This window comes from Varanus komodoensis, unplaced genomic scaffold, assembly GCF_004798865.1.
Source record: "Varanus komodoensis strain SLA01 unplaced genomic scaffold, ASM479886v1 scaffold331, whole genome shotgun sequence".
NCBI classification, from domain to species: Eukaryota; Metazoa; Chordata; class Lepidosauria; order Squamata; family Varanidae; genus Varanus; species Varanus komodoensis.
Genome location: NW_025335819.1, coordinates 19,249 through 30,470, shown reverse-complemented (window position 1 = coordinate 30,470; position 11,222 = coordinate 19,249). Strand labels below are relative to the sequence as shown.

The 11,222-nt window shown below is 40.9% G+C and overlaps 1 protein-coding gene across 1 annotated transcript; it reads left to right on the top strand.

Annotated features, from left to right (window-relative positions):
- The first annotated feature begins 1,089 nt into the window (after positions 1 to 1,089).
- On the top strand, positions 1,090 to 10,761 carry RNF139 (ring finger protein 139). The gene is made up of 2 exons (XM_044439038.1): positions 1,090 to 1,507; positions 8,663 to 10,761. The coding sequence occupies exons 1-2, from the start codon at positions 1,324 to 1,326 to the stop codon at positions 10,480 to 10,482; spliced, it is 2,004 nt and encodes a 667-aa protein (XP_044294973.1). The 5' UTR covers positions 1,090 to 1,323; the 3' UTR covers positions 10,483 to 10,761.
- The last annotated feature ends 461 nt before the right edge of the window (positions 10,762 to 11,222 follow it).

The window sequence follows — 11,222 nt, the reverse complement described above, 5'->3', positions numbered from 1 at the left end:
TTAACAGAAGGGAAAGTGACACCTACCATTAAGTTGAACAGTAGATGGAGCAGACATGCAAATCTCCTGGCAAATCTTGTGCTCTTTATGATACCACCCTTTGGCCTGCTGCCTTCATGCCTTTCTTCTAGGATTCACAAAAGCTTTGAGCTGGGATATATTTGGGAACAATATACTGAACTAGGTGAATTTTGATCTGATCCAGTCTTGCCAGCATCAAGGTCACAGCCTCCTCTACGGAAGCACCCAAAGGTGTCCTTCCAGTTCAGCAAACACCATGCACATTTACTTAGAAGAAACTCCACTGAATACAGTGATGTTGATTTCCCAGGCTAAAGCTGCAATCCTAAATCCAGCTACAAAGGAGAAAGCCAGATGGAACACAATGGGCTTATTACCTCTGAGTAAATGTGGGTAGCAGTCTTCACAGTATCTCCTACCATAACAGCCAGTGCGGCCCAGTGAGGAGGGTGTTGGGCAAGGGCTCAGGAGACCCAAGTTCCAGTCCCCACGCATCCATGAGGCTCACTGGGTGACTCTGGCAAAGCCACTGATTCTCACCTATCCTCACAAGGCCGCTGCAGTTAAAAAAGGCGGGCTATGCATGTAATAAATAAAACAAGGCCTATTCCTTTCAACGGGCGCACTCTTAACTAGGCCTCGCATAGCAACCTAGAAGTTGACTTTGAGTGTGGCAGCGGGGGAGAAAGTTGTCTGAACTTGTGCAGAAATCACGTGTTCTCCCGGCACGCGGCTCGCACCAACGGGCGGGATAACAGCCGTGCTGGGAAAGGCTGCGGGGGAAGGGCGGGGCCGCCGCTGCCATTCGGCGGGTGCATTTCCGAGGGGCTGGCGCTGGCACCGCCCCCGCGGGGCGGGGCGTAGCGTTGTGACGGAGCACGCCGAGGCCACGCCCCCCGCGTCCCGGAGAGGCCCGCGGCCGCTGTTGCTGCTGCTGCTTCTGCCGCCGCCGCCGCCGTCGCCGTCGCCGCCGCCGCCGCCGCCGCCGTCGTGAGGTGGTGGCGCGCACTCGCTCGCTCGCTCGCTCGCTTGCTCGCGGGCGGCGGCGGAGGAGGAGGAGGAAGAAGGGGTCGAGGCATGATGGCGGCGGCGGCGGCGATCCCGCGAGTGGCTGCCCCGCGGCTGGGATCCCCCGTGGCTTGGCAGGAAGGCGAAGCGAGAGCCGGGCGATAAGAGCAACCCGCCACCGCCAGTCCGTCCGTCGCGGCTCCTCCGCCGTCGTCGTCGTCGTCGTCATCCCCGTTCTCTGCCTTTTTCCCGCCACCCGCCCAGAGACGGACAGGAGGCGGCGGGGACTCGGGGATGGCGGCCACGGGCCCCCTTCAGCCGCCGCCTCAGCGGCTGGGCCCGCGGCTCCGGGTGGCCGCGGAGGTGGCGCTGCGGGCGCCCTGCCTCTTCTTCATCGACGCCATCTTCAATTCGGTCCCGGTGTTTCCCGGTGAATCGCTTTGGGCCGGCCTGCTGGGAGGGCTGCTGCGGCTGCTCGGTGAGAGGATCCCCCACCCCACCTTCAGCTCACCTCTTCCCCCACTTCCGTGTCCGGAGGCCTTGGCGAGAGATCCTCCGGCACTTCCCCCCTGGAAGTCTCTCTCCTCGCCGGTGCCTTCCATTTTCTTCTGTCCCCCAGATCTTATAATTGCTCCAAAGCATGTGCGGGGAAGAGATGCCCTTCCTAAGTTCTATTTTATTTATCTCTTATATTTTTATCCCGCCTTTTCCCTCCTGGCAGCAATTTACGTAACACGTCTCTCCATTTTATCCTCACAACAACCCCGTGAGGTAGGTCAGGTTGGGAGTGAGCGACTGGGCCAAATTCATCCAGTGAGCTTCGTACCGAGTGATAATCTCCTGAGGGACCTGCTTCTCTCGAGCCCCAGCCGGACACCAGTTTGCCACACTGGCTCTTCCCCACCCCATCTCTTCTCCTTTGAGGGAGGGGACCCTCTCCTTGCATATTAACACATAGGTCTGGCACTGTTTCGTCAGCAGTTCCTTCTCTTTCCTGTGTGACAACTTTTTACTTTTCCACTTTTTTTCTTTTAGTTGCTTTGGTAGGTGAGTGAGAGAAAGAGGTATGTATTTTTTTCCTGCAGCTGATCGTCTCTGAAACTGGTTGTCTGACAGGTATAAACTACTAGTTTGGTGGCAGACTGTTGTTGGCCTTTTCAAAACAAGCTCTTCTTTCCCAATTCATATCTGTCCCATAAATAGATGTTGAAATGGCTGTGTGTGAGAGAAAGAGATGTGAAAGATCCTTCTATGGTAGCTTGATCTTGACTGGACTGTTTCTGTGGTTGTCAAATGAGAATTGTAAATATATATGTTTGTATTGGGTAGAGCCAGTGTAATGTATTGGTTAAGAGTGTGGAAGTGGGACTCAGGTGATCCGCAATCTGGTCCCCGCTCAGCCATGGAGCAAACTGGGTGATTCTGGGTCAGTTACAGACACTCAGCCCAGCCTACCTCACAGGGTTGTGGTTGTGGGAATAAGACTGAGAACAGGATAAGGAGAATTATGTAAGCTGCTTGGAGTTCTTTGTAAGAGAAAAAGGGGGATATAAATCTAATAAATAAATAACTATTGCTGATTGCTACTTTACTATTTTGCTATTATGAATCTTCTTGGAAGGATTTGTAGTCTGAAAGGCAAGATTTAAAATAATTGTAATAAATTTGTAGCACATTCTTATCTCACTAAGCTTAGATGTTTTCTGTGAGATTTCAACTTTGTTTCTTTGTAATTCACATCTCTTACTAAAACCCATAGAGGTATCAATTATTTAATGCTAAGGGCTCAGTTTTCCTGAAATAAAAATTTAGACTGCTCATCCTCAAATTGCTCTTAAAAGAACTGTAGAAAACACTTTCCTCTGGTCACTCAGATGAGGCAAAAATTAGTTTAGGAACAGCCTAGTAAAATTTATGTAGTTAGGGAATCAGCCTTCTTGATTAAGCTTAAGGTGATCTTTTATGGTCTTGTCTTAGTTGAAATCTGCAATTCTGAAATCTCCTCTTATCTGTAACTTAATCCTTGGTATTTCAGTATCTTTGCTTGTTTTGGTATAATTAGTGTGGGCCTGCTGCTGATTACATCATCATTGATCATAGGGCTGTTAGAATGTTGGAACTTTGTAAGGTTGGCAATGTGCCCTATACCAACCATGTTAATTAACTTTTGTGTCCTGAATATTAAAGCTTGCACTGATGTTAGTTTTGGAAGAGCTGAGCTTCACATATAATTATGATGAATATTCCATTCAGGCCACATAAACTGTTGCACTACACACAGAAGAAAGGCAACCATCACCTTTAACTGGTGTTTTTCAAGTGGCCATCTCTTAAGGCCATACATCCCATATTCTTTCAGTACTGCTAGTATTTTATGTGTATTTCTGGAGGATTTCATGATTGGACAGAAGGAATTAAGTGTGAAGGTACTTCTCCCTTGCATTCAGGAAGGGAGTCAATATACAACTTTTTAATCTGGATTTTTAAAGTTTATAGTTTTAAGGTAGCCTTTGTTTTAATTATGTTTTTGTGTATTCATCTTGTCTTTTCAGTTCTTGTATATTGCTTTGGTTGGTTACAGAAAAGTAGAAGATAACTACAATAAATTAAAAAATCTTGCTTTATACATAATTTCCTATATAGCTAGCAATTGTGTATATAGAAAATAGTATTCAAACCACGCATAGATAAAATGTGGTGGTTGCACAGTGTCTTATTTTGTTGTGTATACAGTTGTTTATTTAATTCATTTATATACTACCCAATAGCCAAGGCTTTCTGGGCAATTAAAAGTTAAAATGACACATAGATGACAATAAAAAGAAGAAAATCATAATTGCAATTGTCATTATTCAGCACAAGTACAGCAGCACTATTTCCACTGTAAAGAAACAGCCTGTTACATCCAAACAACAATGCAGAAATTTCTTATTATCACATGGATGACATTGCATGTTTTTACCTGCACAGAAGTGCTAACCATAGAAGAAATATTACTCCTCATATGTAAACCAGGTTTGAAAATAGCCATTCATCTGGATGGTTGTGATAGGAATCTTCTCCAGGAACAGACAAAGAATATACTGCAGATAGGGTATCAATTTCCCTTTTTAAAAAGTGTTTTATGTGCCTCAGATTACTAACATACCTATTTGTGGATTATATTGTGGTTAAAAAAAAACTACTAACAATGTTATGGCTATTTACCAAAGCTACTGTAAACAACTTCTAAATTTTAAAAGCTGTATTTCAAAGTAAAGTTTAACTGAGATGTTCCTTATTTTTTTGTGACATATTCCTAAGAACAGCTGATGGAATTTAACTATCAACTCCAATTTAATTCAGTGCAAAACGCGCTTTGTCTACATGTTGGGTTTGATTATAATTTTATTAGTCTGACAAGATATGCTGCTATGCCTGAAGCACACTGTGTTTCTCTTGAGTAGGACTAAATCATGTATTGTGTATTAAAAGTATCTTAGAACAAAGCTTCAGTCTTAACTCATAGCCACCCCAGAAAAGTAATTTTGAATACTTTTGGCCCTTTCCCTCTGTCCCGGAAGTACTCTGGAGATTAGAATGTATCTGAATTGGACTACTGTTGCATATTAACACTAGGTTATCACTGGGATCTTGTTATTTATGCCAGTGAAATGGCCTGACAAAGTGATATTGGCATACAGGCAGGGAAACAGGTGTATTGAGAAAGGATAACAGATCTTTAACAATGGCTGAGGCCAGCCATTAGTTGTAGAACTTTTTCTGCTTAAATATGTGTAGCATTGCACCCTAAAGGATTTTGAGCATAGTGCTCAGCAAGAGTAACTCAGCAAGTGCTGTAGCCAGACTGTCACACTTAGACGAAACCCATTAAAATCAGTGGGACAAGTTAGTCATTACTAAGGCTCATTGATTTCAGTGATTCTACTCCAAGAATGGCAAAGTCTAGCTCTAAACCAGAAAATACCTTTAGAAAGAGGGATGGGATAATTTTCAGATTGTGGCTTTTAACTGACTTGCTTGTTTCTATTAATTGTGTAAGAGGAGGTGACAGTAGAATTGTAAACCCATTGAAACATGTCTTCTTTATCCTGTTCCAAAGATATATTACAATGAAATGTTTTAAAAGTAATCCTTCATAAATGAGATCTGGCAGGCCTATAACTAGATGATCTCTGTTAAAGAGTGCAATGATAAGATTAAGTGATTTTGGCCACTTAAGAACTAGGTTTTAATGGTTACTTTGTTAAAAGGATTAGGGGATGAGGTGTGTCTGCCTAAAGCATCCTTTTATATGATGTATGACATTCATATGGATCAATGCAGTGAGAGAAATGCATGCAGCTTGGACTGAGAAGTGCTTTTTCATTCACAAATAGCTGTGTGGATTGATTTAAATTAATGCAATTTAAATGCTGATTAAATGTTGAATGCAATTTTAATTCAGCAACAAAAGGGGTCAGTTCAAATCCCTGCTTAACTCAAATTTTCCACTGATTTTCATACATTTCCTAAATAATGGTGCAAATCTGCTCTCTAAGCTATTTTGATTTACAACTAAATAGAGTATTAGTTATACTTCCATTCTTACAAGTAGGTTTTGAATCTCTTCATCTCACTATATATAGTTTGCATGCTTTCCTTTTATTTATAGAGCTAAAACAAAGTATTTAATTAAACTATTTAAAGTATTTTAATAAAATAATATTTTTCTTTAGAATATTTCCATATAGGGCCTTATGACCAGTACCCATGACAATTTGAGGTTAACAGTGCAGTCCTGTGTATGTCTCCTCATAAATAAGTTCCATTGAGTTCGCTGGGGCTTACTTCAGCATAAATAGGCATAGGATTCTAACCTTACTATCAGAATACAGGAAGATGTACACTGGACATGTTTTCTTTTTCTTCCAGCATGGTTCCTTTCTGCTTTGCTCTGTCTGCCCTTTCAAAACACATAGTAGCAAGTATGCAATGACCATGATGGATAGATCAAAGAAAGGTTTGATGGTTACTGGCCTGGAAAACAACTAATGTGATTTTTAAAAATTAGTTCTTTTAATTTGTTTGAAAACATTTATTTTTATCTACCCTGCTATATTGTCTTTCCTTCTTAAGTAATCATTTGCTTGGTCCAATTCCACCACCACATAATCATAGAAGGGCAATCCCGTCTAGCTTGTGTCTTTGCACAAGAAACTCGAAAGTCTAGTGCTTTCAAGTGGCAAAACCTTTGGGCTGGACATGACATGAAAAAAAAGTTAGAGATTTAGTGCTTTGTTGTGCGTGTGTATTTTAAAAGATCTAATTTAAATGTTTTATAATGCCAATTTTATCCAGTCTGAAAAGAAGCCAACTTGTTCAGCTCCTGGGTCCTTTGGAGGTTTGTTTCTTCTTCCTCCCAAAAATACTTATTTTAAATTGAGTTCATCTTTGATTATTTGAAACTCGCCATATAAATTCTGTAATTACTCAGTGCTGTATCACTTAGAAGGAAAATATTGAAAGTACTCTTCAGGAGAAAACAAAGTGCCATAAATATTAAATGGCATGTATAACAACTTGTTCCATAAAATGCCTTTACATTGGGAGATTTTTGTCCAAGATACCTTGTCATAACTAACCTTGTTATTTGGTGTGAATTTGCACTTACATCGAATCTTAGACACTTCACTTTTATAGCACAATCCTATACCATCTTATCTCAGTGAGGCCTATGCAGTTTCCTGTGATGTACTCCTAACACAGGGACATACAGGAGTGCAGTCTAAATAACTGAAAAGTGGTGCTCTGCTTGATTCTGATCTGTGCTGTATTCAGAGTCCCCAGTCGAGTGAGTGAGAGTTTGTGTTTAAGGTCAACTGAAATGAATGGCACTTGAATATGTCCTGTAGATTTCTGTGGGACTTCAGCATGACTTTCTCTAGTTAGGACTGCGGTTCATTAGGCTAACTGTGCTACTGAAACTTCAGCTTAATGCTAAGAGGCAGAGGTGTCGCTGTAATGGAGTAGGAACTGCCTAATTTTAAATACTAGATTGGCTTTGTTAAATAAATTTGTGATCATTGATCTTATACTGAGTTGTGAAGGGTGGCTTGAACTGAAATGGAGCATATGGATGTGGAATGAATAAGATGTACTAGGAGTAAGCACTAAAGTGGCCAAGTTTGCTGATGACACCAAGCTATTCAGGGTGGTTAAACCCAAAAGGGATTGTGAGGCACTGCAAAGGGATCTCCCCAAGCTAGGAGAATGGACATCAGTTTTAGGACAAACATCATGCAAATGTCCTAATCTTTTCATGGTCCCAGGAATTAGATTTTGATCCAGATCCTCCCTCCCCACCTCTTTCCTGTCCCCTTTCCTGATAGGTTGCTTCCCTCAATCAAGTTAAGTAACTGTGAAAAAGGTTGTGGAAGTGGTTTACTACTTCTCTAACTGACAGTTTAGGTTAGTCTCTATTTTCAGTAACTAGCGTTAGTGAAAGGTCAGTGTTATAAACAAGTTATTTAAAGCCAGAATAGGAGGAGCTATCTTCCATTAAACTTGAGCACATTTTAGCCATTTGCCTTGAATACATCAGAGAGTATTTAAGTTTGCTCCTTCACTCAAAATCCCATGATAGGGAAGCCTTTTTGGCTTAGCAGTGACTAACTGATAGCCAATAAATAACTTTCTGAAACTTACCCAGTTCTTTTAAACCAGTTTATTTGTTGAACACAGTAACTTGTGTCCCTAAAATTATCTTGTGTCCAAGCTAAATTTATTGTTGGAAAATGTGTAAGCCTTATTGTTGTACCAAGTAACTTCCTTCCACTGCCACCACCAACATATTTTAGAATGCAATCATATCACCCTTTGGTATTTTTACAATCTATCTTAGATTGTTAAAGTTTTATTGATTCGCCTTACATGTAACCTCTAGTTCAGCCTTGATGAACCTTGTGCTTCATAAATAATTATTGTAAGCCATATGAGCCAATCCTCAGCTCTGCTGAATAACTTCGGAACATTATAGTCACCACTGCATGTTACAGTTTTGAGATTTCTTTAATGAGAGCTCTTTACAATTTATGACCCATCCAGCCACAAGTGCCAAGAACTTGTTTTGACTGCCTTCCCTAACCCTAACCCTTCCTAGGATAACAAAAAAGAAGGCTGTTGAACACCCAGGAAACGATACTGGATGGTTTGTGGGCTGTGTCCAGCTTGCTGGGGCCCATTTAAACAAGAATAGCATTGTTCCGAAGTTAGTGATTTAAATAATGTTCTCTTAAAGATGTTTTTTTTTCAGCATTCAATGAAATGTTTTCTGCATCTAACCTTCCATCAGATATTGTGTAAGAATCAGTACATAGGTCAGATCTCTTGCCTTTGTGAGCAATTTTATCCATAAGTAGTTGTCTGCAGCAGTTTGGAAGAAGTGCACACCCAAGCATGCATGTTCCGTGAGAAATAAGTTTTTATTGGGATTTGCTTACTGGAGTGTCACTTAAGTAAAATGAACTATGGATCACTTAGAAATGCTCTTAAATAACAGCTACATTTGTTCAAAATATGTGTTCACAGCTGCAAGCAAACTAATCGTTATAAAGTATACACCCAATTGAACAATTTCTTGTTTTTCTTCTAGGTGTCCTTGTATCCAGTGTTGTTCTGGTTCTGCCACAAAGAGCACTTTTCAAATTTTATATGATCAGCTTTGCTTTTCTGCTAGCCGCAACATCAGTGTTGGTGAACTACTATGCTTCTTTGCACATAAACTTCCACAGTGCCTATTATACAACAGCTTTTGGAGTTCAGCTCCTTCCTCATAAAGGACCTTCCTTATGGATGGCACTCTCTATCCTTCAGCTTGCCTTTGGAATTGGCTACGTTGCACTGTTCAATATCGAGTCCATATACTCTCAACTACTCATCCTGGATTTATTGATTCCTGTTATAGGAGTGATCACTGAACTACCTTTACACATCAAGCAGATTCTAGTCTTTATCTCAGGCTTCATTTTGACATTCTACACCCTCATCATTTTAGCTCCTAAGATGAAGTGGTTCTACTACTCTATAAGGTATGTCTATCTTCTTGTCAGGCACATGTATCGCATTTATGGATTACAATTGTTGCTGGAAGATACATGGAAAAGGATCCGTTTTCCAGATATATTGCGTGTCTTTTGGCTAACAAGACTTACAGTACAAGCTGTTGTGCTAACTTATGTTATCAAAACTGCAGAAACTGATGCAGGCATGAAATCCTATATGATTTCTTGGGACAATTTTTGGGAATTACTTTGCAGCCTTATTATCAGTGGGTGTGATTCTACTTTAACTGTATTAGGTATGAGTGCTGTAATCTCATCTGTAGCTCACTATCTGGGACTTGGCATTTTAGCCTTTATTGGATCTACTGATGAAGATGACAAGAGGCTTGGTTTTGTGGCACCAGTTTTATTTTTCATTTTGGCCCTGCAGACTGGTTTAAGTGGGCTAAAGCCAGAAGAGAGATTAGTCCGATTGAGTCGAAACATGTGCCTTTTGCTAACCGCAGTCCTGCATTTTATCCATGGAATGACAGACCCTGTCCTGATGTCTCTGAGTGCCTCCCATGTGTCCTCATTTCGTAGACACTTCCCTGTTCTCTTTGTCTCAGCTTGCCTCTTTGTTCTTCCAATTTTTCTCAGTTATATTCTTTGGAACCACTATGCACTAAATACGTGGCTGTTTGCTGTTACAGCATTCTGTGTGGAACTCTGCCTAAAGGTTATTGTTTCTATCACTGTGTATATACTGTTCATGATTGATGGCTACTATAATGTCCTATGGGAAAAGCTGGATGATTATGTCTACTATGTTCGATCAACGGGCAATATTATTGAATTTATATTTGGAGTAATAATGTTTGGGAATGGTGCTTATACCATGATATTCGAGTCAGGAAGCAAAATCCGGGCCTGTATGATGTGTCTACATGCCTATTTCAACATCTACCTGCAAGCCAAGAACGGCTGGAAAATCTTTATAAATCGCAGGACAGCTGTTAAGAAAATCAATTCACTTCCTGAAGTCAAAGGAGAGCAATTACGTGAAATAGATGATGTGTGTGCAATCTGCTATCATGAGTTTACCACTTCTGCTCGTATTACTCCATGTAATCATTATTTCCATGCACTTTGCCTTCGGAAATGGCTCTATATTCAAGATACTTGTCCAATGTGCCATCAGAAAGTTTATATAGACGAGAAGGAGAACACAAATGTCTCAAATAACAATGGCTTTGTTGCACTTGATGAAAATGAACCTAATGAAAATCCTGCACAAAGAGAAGGAGCAGTTGCTCATGTTGAAAATGAGCTAAATGAAGATAATGAAAGTACTGAGAGTGAGGAGGAAGTAGAAACTCAGAGCTCAACTCAGTCTGGTGTCACAGTGCCTGAACAACCCCCTGAAAATTAAGCCTGAGTTTATGCAGGTTTAAAATGTCATGTACTGAACACTGTGGATGTTTGTTAATAGTGGAGTTCAACAGTGGAATAAAAACTTCACTTCATCAGTGTATATCTAAGCACAAGAACAGTATATCAAAATGTTAAATCTGTGAATGGGTTGTCTATTTACTGTGATGTGCTATTGTAAATATACCTCTAATTGCTACTGGTCCTTTTTGTGACCACCTTAACCTTTATGTACATTATTGTACATGGAATAAAGTGTTTTCACTTATTTTTTTAAAAAGTTGAACAAAACCCTGCTTAATTGATAATAAAAACATAGTGTTTACATTGTGTGAAAAAGTTCCCACAGTTTGGTAAACCTAAACTAATGGTGTTTAGGATATCTTGAAAAGGAGTTGATTGGTGTCTTTAGCCGGCAGCATTCAAGTAAATGAAAATCATACGCTATTACCTACAAACCCTATCAAGCCCTAGACCCAACTTCACAGCTAAAAATAAAATTTTAGACTTGCATAATAGCTACCACTCTTGCTAATGTTTATGGAGAAGACCAGGAATGTAGGAGAGAAGGAACAATTTTGTTCTTTCAGGAATAGGAGATTTGGGAGTCCAGCTCTGAAGGCCAAGACGCTGCCCTGCCCCTGGCAGCCAACACAGAAAGAACTGCCCAGGCTCCCTCTGAGCATGAAACAGGACTGCACAGAGAACCAGAAAAGGCACGAAGGGGAGAAAGCCAGGGCA

Bases quoted from the DNA above. Each gene is read 5' to 3' on its own strand.
- RNF139 (XM_044439038.1), top strand. From the start codon at position 1,324: ATGGCGGCCACGGGCCCCCTTCAGCCGCCGCCTCAGCGGCTGGGCCCG. The intron at 1,508-8,662 runs GTGAGAGGATCC...TTTTTCTTCTAG, and splicing joins AGGGCTGCTGCGGCTGCTCG to GTGTCCTTGTATCCAGTGTT.